We start from the raw sequence: 16,161 nt of genomic DNA, 5'->3' as shown, positions 1-16,161 counted from the left end.
AGACCCAAGCTCAGTAAGTTGAAAAATACACATCTGACTTGCAGAGAAAAAAAAAAGTTTTAAAGAAATAAGGTCAGTGCATGTGATTTTACCGAAGCAGCCTGCCAGGGAACGAAAGAGACCTTGGTGACTTCTAAGACTGGCAGACAGTAGCTAAGGACCTCCCCTAGTCCCTCGGAATAAAGCATTTAGCTGACAGCCAGAGAGGTGAGGGAAACGTGCACGACATGACTAACGGAGCTAGAAGCCCGCAAGACGCACACTTCCTTCCCGCCACTGCGGCTGCGCGCGCGCCGTTCCGGAAGCGGAAGTGCGCAAAAGGTCAGCGTTGGCTTTCAAGATGGCGGCCCTCAATATGTTGGTGTCCGGCTGTGGAAGGCTGCTCCGAGGGCTCCTGGGAGGCCCGGCCGCGATCAACTGGGCTCGGCCTCCAGCTCGCGGGTTCAGGGAAGGTGAGTCCTGGGTCCCGGTGCCTCCCTGGGTTTAAGGGGAGCAGCGAAAGTTGCTTGCTTCAGTCCCCTTGCGCCCCTCCCTCCCTTTCCTTTGCGAGATTCTGGAATGTCGGAGATGCTGGATCTCCCGGGGGTGCTTGAAATTCCCTTCCAGAACCCAGTTCTGTTATCTTGATCTCCCATGCATCGTGAGTGTCCTCATGGGGGTGGTGGAAATCGGAGAGAAAGGCTGCTTAGTTAACAGGGCAGAAGAGAAACCTGTCCCAGAGTTCAGAAAAGTTTTTGATTAGGATCTGTATGTTAATTCTGCCTTCCATATTCGCCGAACCGCTGCCTCCTTCGTTAAAGAATCCCTGGGCCATGAGGGAAGGACATCTGGATACCTTCCCCAGAACCTCCCTGCCCAGTTTCTCATCTGAAAATGCTTTAATCATATGGCAGCTTTTTCTGCCCGGGCCGCTAGTCTCCCTGAGAGGTGGAAGCTAAGACAGAAAGTCCTTTAAACAGCTGCAACAGAGGCATATGTTGGATGGTGGTTTCTCTTTTCATTAATCTTAAGTCTGTAAAGACGGCCTGATTCTAGTATTGAACTGAGAGCTTACTTATGGCCAAGTGCTGTACTTCAAGCTGTCAGGGGATTTTGGAGAAAAAGAAATACAGCCTTTTTCCTGAGAAGTTAGGTTCTAATAAGATGATATGTATACACTCCAATAAATGCAAGTTAAGTATTAGATATTTACACGAGGAAGTGCAGGGACATTTGGTTACTGGAAACAGCAAATCCAATTGGAAGTTTTCATGAGGGGGATGTGTCTTCAAGAGGCTCATAAAAAGATGGAATCTGGTGGAGAGTGAAAAGGTGTTTCAGGACATAGCCTTCCTTTGCGCACTGCTGGAAGCAGGAAAGGATGAGTGATGTCCAAAAAAAGTGAAGTGGGTTTTTTTGTTTGTTTGTTTTTTCCTAAGATTCTGGCATCATATTCACCAGAGATCCTTTAACTAAAGCTGAGATGTATCCAGAGGAAAATAGTTATCATTGTTGTCAGAGAGAGCAGAAAAGTCCAAAAAGGAGAGCTTAATGAAGAGAGCATTGGATTTATCTTAGAAGAGGTCTCTTTTTTAGCTTTCAAACAGAAATTTAAATAGAATGACAGGCAAGGAACCCAGTTTGGAGAAATCAAAGAGATAGTTCATGAAGAAATGGAAATGGGTATGTTTGAAGAATTTAGCTATGAAGGGAAGATGGGACGTTTGCTAGAAAGAACAGTGGCTAGAAGGACAACAAACCACATACTGCCTGGTTAACATTACATAAACTAATCTATTGATGAAGACAGACACCAAAGAGATCATGCTGACGATAGAAAGGACAAGTCTTCCTCGCCATGAGTATTTGGGTTGGTAACTTCTCTTTGTTACTTACTGTCAGACATAAAAGCTAAAAAATTGAATTGATGTGATCTTACATGAAGGCATTACCATATACTGTTTTTCTTGAGAAGCACCTATCTCCAAAGCCTTTAAATGAAAACACTTTCTCTTGATACTTCTATCCATTATGTGTAAGGCATAAAGTGTTACACATATAACTAATTTTGACTGGTCCTAACTGGTATATTTGACACACAAATAATATTGTACACATAGAATTTAAAGTTTTGGGGAGGAAGCTGTGTATCTTGCTGAAAATATTCAAGCATTCTCTAAGGACATAAAATTAATTGGTTGTAAATGTAACAGTTTATTTCTTAACTCAGTTCTGTCTCATTGACCTAGTTCTGTATGCTGGTTACTACACTGCTTTATTATTGTAGCTTTGAGGTAAGTCTTGCAATCAGGAAGTGTACATCCTCCACCTTTGTTCTTCTTTCTCAAGATTATTTTGGCTCTTCTGAGTCCCTTACATTTTTGTATGAATTTTAGAATCAACATGTTAATTTCAATAAAAAGGCCAGCTGAGCTTTTGATAGGGGTTGCATTCTGTAAATCAGTTTGAGGAATATTGCCATTTCAGTATTAAATCTTCTGCTGCATGAAAAAGAGAATCAAGCATTCTACTTTTCAAAGTATCAGATACTTAATTGCAGTCAGAGTTCATGGGCAAGCAGCATCACCACTACTGCCTACAGAAACTCTCAGTCTGAAGCAGTGGTTCTCAATTAGGGGCAATTTTATTTCTCAGGGAACCTTTGGCAATGTCCAGAGACAGTTTTTGTTGTCACAGCTGGTGCTCCTGGCATCTGGTGGGTAGAGGCCAGAGAAGCTGCTAAACATCTTGCAATGCACAGGAGAGTCCTGCAACAAAGAACCACCTAGCCCGAAATATCGATCCTGCCACTGTTGAGAAAGTGTGGTCTAAAGTTTGACAGAGGGACACATAAAACCAAAAAAGATGATTATGGGAGAAGCAAGACTTAAGGAAGACAAAAGTGGAAATTGTGGTTTACTAAGTGCCTGCTGCAAGCACTGTGCTAGGTTTTCCACGTACAGTTATTCAATCTTCTCAACAGTCCTTAAAGGTGGATATTATTGGCATTTTTACAAATGAGGAAACCTGGTCCAGGGATGTTCCTTGAAAGCTCTCATCAGTTAACTTGCTGAAGACCATTTAGTGCTTTCATGATTGATGCTGCCAGACTTAGCAAAGATTGTGTTATATACCTGATTCCTGCTTTATCACTCTTAGAGCCCTTGTGAGGGCAATACATTTAAAACAAGAAAAATGGGAGGAGGTTCAGTATGCATGAGGTCCTAGGTTCAATCTCCAGTGCCTCCCTAAATAAATAAACAAACCTTATTAGCCCCCCCAAAAAAGGGGGGGGACAAGAAAAATAAGCACATATGACTATCTGAATTAACAGTAATGATCTATCAGACCCTCAGAACAGAGTGTTGAAATGGGTCAAGGCTGAAGAGAATTTTCCTCATCTTTTCCAGTTAGTTAAGGGAGCTTTCTGGAGGACCTAGCATTTTAGGCAAAGATGTGCCTGGCAGGATGGGCAGCCTTCTAAAAGCTTTGAGAGAGTAGTGAGCAAGTTGGGGGCTTTAAAGGATTCAGGAGACATAGTTCAGAGTAACATGCTAGTGGAAAGATATTTTTCTGCAGCAGTAAGACTGCTCGTTTGAAGGATAGTGTGGACGGACATTCCCTCAGGGATCCAAGGGAAAGGGAGGGGGGTAGGTGATGAGAGGATCAGAAATTAAAGATGAACCGAAGGGAGCAGCGCTTGGGCAAGGAAGGAGTTTGAGAAAAGTAGTCACCAGGCAGAAGTGCAACCGCACTTCCCAGACATGTGCTCCACTCCCTGACCCTACGTAGGACTGTTGGACCTTTTAGCCACCTTACCATTTGGTTACTCCATCCCTTCCTGCTCTGGTTGGGGCTTGGTTTGCTTAGATCCTTTCCAAGAAGGACCTTAGTCTCTGGGCACTTCCTGCAGCAGTGCCCTCTACTCATCATCCCTCTTTCCTCATTTCCTCCTTTACTAAACAGCTGGGTCTTTATCCTGCTGCAGTTGCCTGTGTCTGTGTTTACGTGGCCATCAAGGCTTTTTGCGTTCACTGCAATCTCACTGCAATGCTGTTTGCTCTAGACTGTTACAACTCAGTTATCTTGGACTCCATCCTAGGCGAGTATTTACTGAAGTACTCAAAAGACCTCTTTACGAGGCATGTATTTTATTAGAGTGAAGTTCCCACGCTTGGTTTCAGTCCCTTTTCTCCTCCAAGGCAAAGACTGTGTCTCCTATTCTGCTGGAGCTCTCCACAGCGGGTGGAGCTGGGCTGTACACTCCACAGGTGTAGGGGTGCCAATGTGTCGCCTCACGTGGCACAGATTATTTGATGCGTATGAGAAGTGCCTGGCTTAGAAGATTTTGGCCCTTAATCCTAGTTTAGAAGTCTGCTTCATCTCTTTCATTGGTTTTCTTGATACAGCCATATCTCAGAACACAAGGGTTATTCCATCTTTTTCTAAACAAGTTTTCTTGTTAGTGACTAACAGTTTTCTGTTGGTCTAGCTTATTTTAGCCACCCCCACTTCTCTTGAATGGAGAGGAGGCCAGGGACAAAATGGGTCTCAGGTTTTGTTTGATTTTGACATGTTTTTGTATGCACACTGAAAATCAATACTATTTTGATTCCTATCTCCTGCTGGCAGAGGCTTGAAATCTTCTAGGGCCTCTTTGGGCTCCAGCCGGGCCCTCTGCCCCTGCGCTGAGACACCGCCCTGATCAATCTCAGTCCCTTAGGAGTTCTCAGGTCATTCCTTCTGGTTTGACAAATTGTCTCTAGTAGATAAGCATCTGCCTATTGTTTTACCCACTGGCTTGTTGTAAGATGATTCACTGGCTCAGAGCTGCTCTGTGGGGAGCTCATGAACAGTGGAGCTTGCCACAGGCTTTGATCTCTCTTCCAGGGGCCAGTGGGATGACTTCAGGGTTTGGTTCTTTGCCTGGAGTGATGTGTGTTTTGCTGGACTTGTTTACCTCATGGTTCAGACCCAAGTGCCTCCACAGAGAGGGGAAGCACATGTTTATCTGCTTCGTTTCAGGGCACTGTTCTCGTGCCGACCAGAGAGGTACCAGAACGGGTCTCTCCTTTTGTTTCTTATCAGGATTCTTAAAACTCGCCCCCCTACCTGTTGGTGCTCAGATTGGGTCGCCCTCTGTCCCTCTTCCAACTTGGTTTTTGCAAATTTGCAAAGTTTCTGGGATGCCTGGCAGCCCTGCCAGTCTGGGGCTGGGCCCTCCTTCTGCCCCCACCACATTTGTAGGCTGACACATTGCAGTGACTGTCCCCCTGCAGTTGTGCTGGCCTCCAGACTGAGTACCAGGATGAATCTCACCCACATTGCGTTTAGCTGGTCTCTGTTCTGAACAAGTAGAGCCGCGTGTGGGGTGACACATTTTCTCTTCCAGGGAGAAACCTAGTTTGTCTTTGAATTGATTAGTAACTATAGTGTTCTCTGGAGAAAGCCTCGGGGCCTTTCTCGCCTTTGTTACTCCTTTGTGTCTGGAGTTGAATGTTGAGGGGCTCTCAGGTTGGTTGTTTGCAGTAATGAGTCTTTATGAATGGCCGTGCCCAGAAAACAAACGGGGGACGATTCCAGGCAGTCTGTGTCCAATTAGGTGTCGGTCACAGAGCTCAGTGATCACAGATGCTGCCGTGGGCCTCTGGGTGGGTTAGATTGCCCACTTTTTTTCTTAGACATTCTCTTTCCCTCTTTTTGTTGTTTATTTTTTATTGCAAAAGCAGTACATGTTTATTTTAGAAACTTTAGGAAACTGCCTACTGCCCCCACTGAGGGAAAACTGGTATTACCATTTAGGTACGGAGCTGGGGGGGGTCTGGGAGCCTCCTATAACCCGTGTCTAATGGTGTGTATGCTTACAGACATGTTTCCAGGGTGGGATCCATAACTTTCATTAGATTCTCAAAGTTAACCTTAGGCTCTTCCTAATCTGTAGTACTTTCCTTGGCTAGAGCTGAGTAGAACTAATTGTGGTAGCCAAGCTGCTTTTAAAATACGATTTTTGTATTTGGGGAGATGGTTTGCATCCTAGATATGTGCCCTCATGTTTCATTACAGTAATTAGCAGTCAGAAGGGGACCGGGACAAGTGTTTTGCTCCCCATGTGCTCACGAGCATCTATTGAGCATCTGTGGTTTGCCAGTTCTGGCACTAACACCTATGGCTTGTCTCTTTCTAAAGAAACTGGGAGACCAAGGGAGAATCTCCAAGAACTTTCGATTTGATTATTTGCCGTATGTGGGATATTAGCTTGTTATTCCTTTGGGTATTGTTGAAGTTCTCGTTCTGCATCCTGTTTAAGTAAGAGGAAATATGTACAGCCTGACATGTGTGTGACTTAACTGCCTTGCCCTTGGGTTCTCTTCTGACTGCCTCAGACCTGAATAGGCAGAGAACCAAGGGAGCCCGAGTGTGGAATTGCAGTACTTCCCTTGAAATTCTGCCTGGACCCAGTATCTGCAGGTCCGTCACTCCTACCTCTTCCATCATCCCTCTCCAGTGTGGATGACAAAGTGCAACCCTGCAAGGAGAGGAGAGGACTTAACTCACACAGTTGCCCTCACACAGCTTTAACACAAGGCTCTCAGGATGTTTTAGGTGTGAACTTTTCTCACTGCTTATCCACGTAGGGCCCCCGGAGCAGTGGTAGTTCAGTACTGTATCTTAGGTTGCAAACTTGTCAGGGTCAGGAATTGTGTTTGTCTGGTTCTTGTCATGAAAAAGCACATGCAGTGGGTACATCTGAAAGTCTTTTAGGTGTGTCTGCCTTGTCCCCCGCCCCCCAACTCTTAGGCCATTACTGCTAGACACAATAGGGCAGGATCCTGCCAAGTCCCTTGGAGAGAACCAGGGCGAATCTCAGCTTAGAAGGGCAGAAATAGTGTGGAGACCCTTAATCCCAGAAAGAAGATAGGACTTGGGCCTCTGAGTTTGCCCCACCCACCTCAAGGGCACAGAGCCTTGATACTTCGAGGTGACCCTGCATACTTCCTCTTCCAGGTGGGGACTGTGGGAGAGGGCAGACAGAAGGCTCTGATTCTCTGCATGTGCAGAGTTTGAGCCACTATCTGAAACTCCCTGTTCCTTATTAAATGGCTGGCCTAATTTTTCCCCTTTATCTCTGTAGTGGTGGAGATCCAAGAAGAGAAGACGACTATAGTAAGTACTGTCAAGTTGGCTACTTCTAACCTTTTTAACTCTTGGAACTGCCTGGCGCTCCTCTGAGGGAGTTGGGGGGGAGGCCCCAGCTGGACTCCTGGCTTAAGGATCTTGTTCCCTCTGTGACCATAAATCCCACAGTCTATTATTTTTCAGCCTGTGTGCCGGAGTGTGGTTAATCAGGACTGAAACATCTGTTATTTGATTAAAGTCGCCTTTGGCGTGACAAGGGCTCACAGAGGTATTTACTGATACGTTCTTTGGTGGGTGATAGGTCAGTTTTCTGAAGGGGAAACTAAGGAATGGCAGGACTAGAGAGAGTAAGCTGACCCTGGGCCAGGAACCTGGATCTTAGTGTCTTTCCTTTCTGCCTAGAATGACTAAGCTACTCCTTAAGTGTTACGTTAAAAGGTGACACTTTCTGGGCCCTAGACTCATAGCTGGCACCCTGGCTTGTCTATTGGTGAGAAAGCTAGGCCGATTCTTCACCCACCCACTCTCCCCTTTCACTCACTGGGCCCACCTCACCTCCCTTCCTCAGGGAGTCATGGGGCCTAGATTATCCTATAATCCCTGAAAGACAACGTTGTTTTCACATGGTCTTCCACGCCTCCAAGAAATCCTCAACCACTCCACAGAGCTCTCAGAAGCCACTGTAGCTTCCATGTCAACCAGGGATTTAACCCTTCTGGCAGCTGGCCAAGCTCGGTCCTCCCCAAGGCCGTCTTATCCCCAGGACAGATCCATATGGTTCCCTCTTTGGGTCTTCCCCAGAACATTCCCTCAGCCTTTGTAGTGCTTAGCCTCAAAACAGTTTTTTCTAATAACTCAATAAAAAAATGTTAAAAATAACAATAAATAATAAATAAAAAACAGTTCTTTCTAGGGTTCCCCCATTCCCTTAGGGCACCTTTTCTGGTTTCCTTGTTCAAAGTTGACACAAGCATTCACCCTCTAAACTCCATGCTGGTGGAGAGAAACACACTCCCTTGAGGGTGAAGAGTGTTTTTCCTGTGGGGTGTGAATCTGCCATCTGTGGAGTGAACACAGAGGCATGTGGCTCCATGTGAGCCTTTGGGGGCAGAAGGCCAGCCAAGCCCAGGGAGGCGCTGCCATGGCTGACTTTAGGTATTGCTCACTTTCCAAGGTCTCACTTTCTTCATCAGTAAAATAAGATCATGATGCCGTCCTCACTAGGTTGTGGGGTCAAATGAGATAGTACACGTGGACCATTATTAGCACAGAGCCAGGCATATAGCGGGAGTCAATAAACATTAGCTCCTCTCACCCCGGGCCCACCCTGACCCCCTCCCAAGGCCTTCCGTGACCCTGCACATTTTCCCTAGCACACGTCTCCATTTCTGGCATAGCTGTGGTGGCCTTGACAGAAAGGTAGTAGCAGCGCCCTGCACAGTCAAGTCTTGCTTCCAGCCCCCTTTGCCTTTTGTCAGTTCTCCGCCAGGAGACAGTGTTACTTCCCCCCAAAGCCTCTCAGACCTGCACCAACCTCACTCATAATCCGTGGCCTCAATCAGCAAGGCTTTTTAAACTCCCCCTCTTGCAATTGGAGCCGACTCCCAGATCATTGGTTTATTGCACTTAATAATTCCAAGGCTGTGTCACAGGATACAGCAGCCTTGGCGGAGGTCATTTCACACGTGGCCTCAGTGGGGTCTGAAAGGTGGCATCCAAAATGATAAGAGGAGGAGGGCAGGGAAATGTGTCCTCCCCTCTGTGTTTTTGGAAAGAGAGGAGAAGGGGGGTATGCACAGATGTCTCTTTGTATAGGCATAGACCAGGGCTTCTTGGCACCATACTGTTGGTGTTTTGGACTGGCTGATTCTCTGGTGTGGGGTCTGTCTTGTACATTGGAGGATGATCGGCAGCTTCCCTGCTAGAGGCCAGTAGCACCCCATCCCTCCAAGATGACGATCAGAAATGTCTCGGACATTGTCCAGTGTCCCTGGGAGGGAAAATCATGCCTGGCAGAGAACCTCTGGTATAGACTCACCTCTGTCAGATAAAGCTGGAAACTGCAGTTTCCTCTGAGGAGGATATGTGGAATGGGAGGGAGACTTCCTTTGGACTCCACATCCCTGCACAGTGTGAAACTTTTTACCATGTGCATTTATTACTTTTCCCCAAAGCCGGGAGAGGGAAGTATAATGTTTTGGGGTTTTTGTCTTTTCTGAGGAAGGAAAGGTAGCTTTCAGCTAATGCAGCAAACTACTCCCTCTTGCCACCAGCATTAAATTAAGTTCAGTTTCTACTACGTTTGCAGGCCACCAAACCCCATCTCTGTGGCCACCCCAAGGCCCATTGTGCAGCAGCTGCAGAACTGCCACCATGGTTCAGGTGGAGAGACCCATTCGCTACTCCCATGAGCCCCCCAGAGATGGAGTCTCACTTGGGGGGTTGCTTGAGGATCAGGGCTCCCCACAGCCCTCTCCGTCACTGGCTCTGTTTCTCTGCCTCCTAGATCGAAGGCCGTATCACAGGGACCCACCAGGAAAGTCCAAATCCCCCCAACCCCTCCGGCCAGTGCCCCATCTGCCGCTGGAACCTGAAGCACAAGTATGGCCACGAGGTGAGTCTGGGCACAGACACACGTCTGCACGGCGCGGAGATCGTGTTCCCCAGTTGGCTTAAGCAGCATCTCACAGAGCCACTGAGACAGACGCATTTGGTCCAGCAGCTCTCAACCCCGGCTGCAGATGAGAATCACAGGGGAGCTTCAAAAACTACTCGGGCCCACCCCCAGCATCAGTTTGGTTGGTCTGGTGTGGAGCCGGGCCATCATTTTTTTTTTAAACTCTGCAGGTGATTCTCATGTGCAGCCAGGGTAGAAAGCCCCTGACTTAGTTCACGGTCTGGTTGCATGTGATTGGGACCACCAGGAGGATGGAATCAGGGTCTAGGTTGGCTTTCCTCTTTTTAGAATGAGCGCATGTCTGCAGGGTCCTCACTGTGATCCGGGGACACATCACTGTCTTTCCACGTGGAGCTACGAAGTCCCCTGTTTGCTCTAGCTCCTCTAGAGTTGTCGCACGGAGAGATGAGAGTGAGTAACAGTAGGTGAGCTGCATGGAGTGCATGCTCTGGAAGCACCTACCTGTCATAATTCACTTAGTTTTCACAATAGCCCTATGAAGTAGGTGCTGATTTCATACTTGGTTTACAGATGAGGAAATTTGAGGCATGGCAAAGTTAATGAACTTGCCTCAGATCACCCAGCTAGTAAGTATCAGAGCTAGGATACAAACTCTGGGGATACAAAACCCAGGTAGGGCCTATGATCTCAACTCCCACTCTACATTGTCTGGACATGGGGCAGGCCTGGGGGAAAGGACACAGCCCTGCAGAAATCCATACTTGTCCTTCAGAGTTCTATTGGTGACATTAAGCTCCCTATTTTTAGATTTCAGGTGATTCAGGCTCTGGGCCAGTTTGACCTGCAAGTTGTCCCTGTGCCCCTCTATGGAATGGGATGACTAAGGGCAGAGATCCTGGTCAGGTGGTGAGAGCAGGAGAGGCCACATGCCCATGGGATCTGAACAGAATGACCCAACTAATCTCCTGGGCAGTGAGCCTTGGCTTCAGGCCACCCGTGGGTGGGGGTGGGGGTGGGGTTCTTTCACCCTGCACAGCCCTTCTGCTGATGGCTGCCTGAGTAACAGGGAACTTGCAGGCCATGGGACAGTGCTCTCAACTTCTTGTGACATGGAAGTTAGTGGGGTCATGGCCGTACTTAGAATCCCAGTTGCAGACGGCAAGGTGAACCCACACCTGCCTGACCGCCATGGGGCATTCTTCCTACCAGCAGTTTCCAGGAAATGGACTTGGCTCTGTTTATCCAGCAAAAGAAATCCAATCCCCTCCAAGGTAAAGGCTGAAGAAGTTGTTTTCTTTTACCCCTTTCTGCTCCGGACACCGCTAGCCTGAGCTGCACAAAGCTGTCATCTTGCTTGGCAGCCTGCAGTGGGGGTGGTGAGGCTGTGAGCCAGTGTATTAGCCCTGGATAATCCAATCCAAGTTCTTTTCATCAGATTGTGAAGATTACAGGGGTGGGAATTGGGGGCCTGGGTCCCCTGGGAACTGTCCAGTGATTAAAACAAATCTGTGGTTATACAGTGAGGCGCCTGCCAGGGCAGAGTCAATTTGTGGACCAAGACTGTGGAGACCAGTGTGCCAGGCCCCTCGGGGGTGGGTGGGGTAGGAGACTTTATTTAACCCCCTCAGCCATCCTGTGAGAGTTGGGAGGGGAAGTGGTCTCTCTTGATTCTGGCTCTGTTTAGCCTTATTTCCTTGATTTGTCCAAAGGCATCTGATGGCTCAAAGGAAGCCCAAGAATCCATTCACATCTGGTCACAGGGTCACATTAGAAGATATGGGATTTAACTTATCAACCCTGGGCCCTTCCTCCTCAGCTTTTATCCTGCCTTGGGCTTCAGAGGGACCAGCAGAAGGGGGAGGGGCTCCCTGTGGGTCTTCTGGCCCATGGTGCATATGTAGGCTTTGGGGGCGGGAGTGGTACAGGTTTTCCCTCTTGTGTGGAAATATAGGACGTACTCCCGCCCTCACTCAAGGAGAACAGACCTTTCGTCACCAGGAAAGATACTGTCAGTGCAGGAAAGCTTGTTAACACTTCCCGAGGAGTTCCTGTTCTCTAATCTTATCTATCAAAAGACTGTCTCATGGAGAACCTGAGAGCTCTCAGGGTTGGTAATGGGGTCAGAAAATCTTGCTAAATTGGGACTGAACTTCTATTAGAGTGGAGGTAGCAGGCCTGCGTGCAAAGCTCTTCGTGGGGGCGTGGGGGCATGGGCTCAGGTTGCATTCCCCAGGGAGGCCTCAGCCTCCCCTGGAGGTCACTTGGCCCTGGCTCCCCAGCAGCATGCGCCCATCCGAATGACCCTCATCTCTTTTTTCTGATTCCACTAGGATGTTCTGCTGCTCAGTCAGTTCATCCGGCCACATGGGGGCATGCTGCCCCGAAGGGTCACAGGCCTGTGCCTTGAAGAGCACCGCAAGATTGAGGAGTGTGTGAAGATGGCCCACCGAGCAGGTAGAAGGCCCCTCAGGACTAAGAGGAGCAGAGGGCTGTGGGCACCTTTCCCACCCTCCAGCTGCCATATGTCCCAGCCCCTTCCGGAAGAGAAATGGGTATCCAGAGGCTTCATTATACTCATCCCCCAGTGCCAAGCTCCACCCCCTGGGGCTTTCCCTCCACCCCCGGGAGAGCTGCAGAGGGAGTTGCAGAGACCATCCCCTTAAATGCTCTTCCCTCCACTCAGGTCTGCTCCCAAGTCACAGGCCTAAGCTTCCTGAAGGATTCATTCCAAAGAGCAGACCCCGACTCAACAGGTAAGCAAACCTGGGCGTCAGCACCCTCAGCGTTCTGCAGGCCCTCAGCCCTCGCTAGGGAAGCCATTGTCCCATAGCTCAAGAAAGCCAGAGCGCTCCACCCCCTTTCAGCCTAAGCACCCGCCCCGCCAGTCCCACCACTGCTGCAGTTGATACTGTGCTCGCTTCTCTTACCCTCCCCTGTCGGCCTCAGCCTCTCTCCTCATCCCTCCCCAGTGGGGCACTTAGCACAGGGGCAAGGAGGGTAAGGAGGTCTGCTGGTTGGGCATTAGAATGTGCTAATCCTCTGTTTATGACATCATACCGGGTTGCTATGGGAATGTCAGAGCACTTCTACAAACTTTCAGTAATAGCACTGGGGTTATTAAAGGGCAAAATGAAGCCTTCGAAATAGAAATGGGAGGGCAACTGCATATAGCTGTGCAAATCGTACACTGCAAAACTTGAGGGCAGCATCGGTGTAGACTAGATTGTGAATGGTGCTCCCTAGAGTTGTGCAGTTAACAACCTGCACAGCTACACATGGCATCTGATGAGGTCCTGAGGTTTTATAGAGGAGGAGAGAAAGGCCTCTAGATCCCAGAATCAATCAGTCTCCCTTTTAGCCTAAGCAGGGTGGCCCCCTCAGGTGTAAGCACAGAGTCCTGTCTAACAGTCAGGCAGCCGTCTCTGACATTACCACACTCACATACTCCTAGGCCTACAATACCCTCTTGTTGAGAATAAATCCAGGACATGAAATTTCTTCTTACTCTTCCCTGTTAACAGCCCCTCCCTCCTTTAGCCTGTCCAGCTGCCACTGGAACTGCTCTCTCTGGTTAAAGCAAAGCAAGACACCCTACCCCAACGAACCTCCTAGGCTGATCCCCAGCAGAACCCAGGCATGGAGGATGGGAGACCAGGGAGATACCAGCCATAGATTACTGGGCTGGGGGTACAGGACCAGAGCTGGGTCTTCACTGATGCCTTTCCAGCACCCTGGCCCCATGCCCACCTCCACCTGCACCTCCCACATTGCTAGCTGGGCCATCTGCCAGCAGCCCTGGGGGAATGGGACATATTAACCTCTTCCTATCTTTCCCAAATGTGCTTTAGGACCACCCCCACCCCAACTTGTTAAGAGACAGCAGAAACCTAAGGACACAATCATCCTGCCCTCGGGCCTTTGAAGCAGAGCCAGGCTCCCTCCCATATATCCGGTGTCCTTTAACGTGACACAGGATTGATGACGTGTGGGGGCTCTTGGGTTGCAAAAGGCCACCCTGGGGAGGAGAGGGAATCCTGGCTACGAGGGAGGTTGATTCCTTACAAAGGACTTTATGATTCCATCCAGAGGTCCTTGAGCTGCCATGTACTGGCCCAGGCTCTGCTCGGCCCTGGGAGCCACACTTCCTCCTTCCCCCACCCCTTCAGGAGAGGTAGGAGGGGAGAGCTCGTTTAGGAAGGAGCCTCGGTCCTTCTTAGAGCTGGAGTGTTCCCTGGGAGCTGACTGGAGGCCCCTGGCCCCCTCCCCTGCCAGTTGGCTGCTCCATGGGGCACAGGCATCAGGCCCAGGGCTAACTGAAGCCCAGCTTCCCTGGGGTCTCTCCAGGGCAGCAGGGGAAGAACAGCTTTAGGGCAGCAGCTCTGGAGAATCTGGTCAACCTCAGGATCTTCTGACGTCTTCAAACCCAATGAGCACTTCTTTTGGGGAGCCTGCTCCCACACCCCACCTCTTCACCCACCCCCTCTGAAGACTGGAGAAGTCAGTGTGGGGCCTGCTAGGTGTTCCCCTCCCTTTACCCTTACTCTCCTGCTGTCCCAGCACCACCAGCCATAGGAGAAGCCATCCCTGGGGCTGGCCCACTGCACCAGTGCCTCCCTGCTGTGGTGTTGACAGCCACAGTGGACATGGGGAAGCCCTCTCCTGCCGGCCCACCTCACACTTGGCATGTAGGCCAGCAACCCCCCCCCCCAGCTTTTTACTTCATCTCAGAGCTGAGAGCAGAAGACCAAGGTCCAGGGGAGCTCAGTTGAAATGTATAAATCTGCAGTCATTTTTTCACTCTTATCTAAAGTTTTTCAGCTGTGGCTATTAATTTTAAAACCTCTCAATTGAGGGTCTCTTAGGGCAGCTGGGTTGAGCCCCGACCTAGTGTGGAGGCAGGGGAGGATCCTGGTCTTTTCTGTGGCTGAGCTTTCAGGACGAAGGGTGGGCCTCTTTGGACAGAATCCAGGTCTCATTCTGGATGGAGTAAACCCCAGTCCCAGCCGGCATGAGCCACTTTTCCAGGAACTATCGGCCCTGCCATCCCCAAAGGAGGCCAGAGGCCTGTGGGCCGTAGCCATCTTCCCCCACCCCCTCCCACTTCCAAGAACCTTCCTGGCCTAGGTCTGCACCCATGGGCCCTTACCCTTGGCTCTCATCATGGGTTGGGTGACAGGCAGGGGTCCTCCACCAGGGTTGTCCCTTGAAGGCTGGGGTGGTGTTAGAGTGAGCCAAGTGGGGAAGAGGGAAGGATTCCTCCAGGCCCTTACATCAGGCTCTCCTCTTCCCAAGACTGAGGCCAAATAGGGATGATCTGCTCTCTGAGCAGCCTCTTCCTCCACTTCCTCCTCCCCCAGCAGATACACACAAACACTGACAACTCATAAAGATCAAGGGAGCGCGTGGCCTTGGGCTGCCTGACCCTGGCCACACACACTTACGGCAGCAAGAGCCCAGCCCATCTGTTTACAGCACACTCGGTAGTTGCTCCCAGGAAAAGCCCCTTCTCCTCAAGAAAGAAGAACTGGTGAAAGGGTTTGATTGGCCAACCGTGGCTTGGGCCTGAGGAGGCCATGCCCACAGTCCCAGCTGCAGCATGGGCCACCAGCCCTCACAGCCACCTCCTGGCCCTCCCTCCACAGGTACCTGACCCGCTGGTCTCCCCGCTCCGTCAAGCCCATCTACAACAAAGGCCACCGCTGGAACAGGGTGCGCATGGCTGTGGGGTCCCCCCTCCTGAAGGACAATATCTCCTACTCGGGCAGGCCTTTGGTGCTGTATCACTGACTGAGAGCAGGGCCTCCCGAGAGCCTGGCCCAAGCTTGTCCTGCACTTCCGCCCCATCCCACCAGGCGTTCCGGCTCCTCCAAAGTGGATGGCACAACGGTCAGCAGGACCATCTTCAGTGTCCTGGGCCTGCCCAGCTACAGTGCTGGGAGCTGGGGGCAGGTGGGCAGGGAGTCGGGTTCCTGGGCAGCTGCTGTGGTCTCATAACTGGCCTGGGCTTCGCTCAGTGCCAGGGGACAGGAGTTTTGCCTAGAATATTATAAACCAGGCTCGTACTTGCCCACTGGGTGTGTGCTCACTGCTTGGATAGGCGGGGGGCTTGGCCCATTCCTGGCCAATTGCTGAGCATTGAGTCACTGACCTCTTGTGATGGGCCACGTGGAAGCAGTGGAGTTCACAGGCCTAACAGGTTCCCTTCCTCTCTATTGACAACTGTTAGCTCTTCAGCCTGGAGGGCTACTAGGAGGAGGTGAGTTGGGCTGTCGGGCCCATGCACAGCTCTCTGAGTCCAAGAAGTTGCCTTTCTCAAAGGGTTCCTGGCTGTCACCTTCTCCCCCAGACATTTCCTCCCCCCATTCTCTCGTTAGTGTACATTCCCACCTTCTGCCACTTGCTTTAGA

At 50.0% G+C, this 16,161-nt stretch overlaps 1 protein-coding gene across 2 annotated transcripts; it reads left to right on the top strand.

The window, feature by feature from the left end:
* Positions 1-297: 297 nt before the first annotated feature.
* Positions 298-15,824, top strand: MRPS18A (mitochondrial ribosomal protein S18A). 2 transcript variants are annotated; one of them, XM_006190697.3, is made up of 6 exons: positions 298-452; positions 7,112-7,143; positions 9,623-9,730; positions 12,085-12,208; positions 12,438-12,507; positions 15,397-15,824. In XM_006190697.3, exons 1-6 carry the CDS (start codon positions 341-343, stop codon positions 15,539-15,541), a joined length of 591 nt encoding a protein of 196 aa, XP_006190759.1. In that variant the 5' UTR covers positions 298-340; the 3' UTR covers positions 15,542-15,824. The 2 variants fall into 2 exon arrangements, with proteins under 2 accessions (XP_006190759.1, XP_032319053.1); XM_032463162.1 differs by lacking the exons at positions 298-452; positions 7,112-7,143; positions 9,623-9,730 and adding an exon at positions 9,757-11,025 and having other exon boundaries at positions 12,085-12,306; positions 15,397-15,468.
* Positions 15,825-16,161: the final 337 nt, after the last annotated feature.

Source organism: Camelus ferus, chromosome 20 (genome assembly GCF_009834535.1).
Source record: "Camelus ferus isolate YT-003-E chromosome 20, BCGSAC_Cfer_1.0, whole genome shotgun sequence".
NCBI lineage: Eukaryota > Metazoa > Chordata > Mammalia > Artiodactyla > Camelidae > Camelus > Camelus ferus.
This window is presented reverse-complemented; position numbering and strand designations above follow the sequence as displayed.

Bases quoted from the DNA above. Each gene is read 5' to 3' on its own strand.
- MRPS18A (XM_032463162.1), top strand. From the start codon at position 10,681: ATGCCCATGGGATCTGAACAGAATGACCCAACTAATCTCCTGGGCAGT. The intron at 11,026-12,084 runs GTAAAGGCTGAA...TGATTCCACTAG, and splicing joins GAAATCCAATCCCCTCCAAG to GATGTTCTGCTGCTCAGTCA. The intron at 12,307-12,437 runs GTATCCAGAGGC...CCCTCCACTCAG, and splicing joins CCCTTCCGGAAGAGAAATGG to GTCTGCTCCCAAGTCACAGG.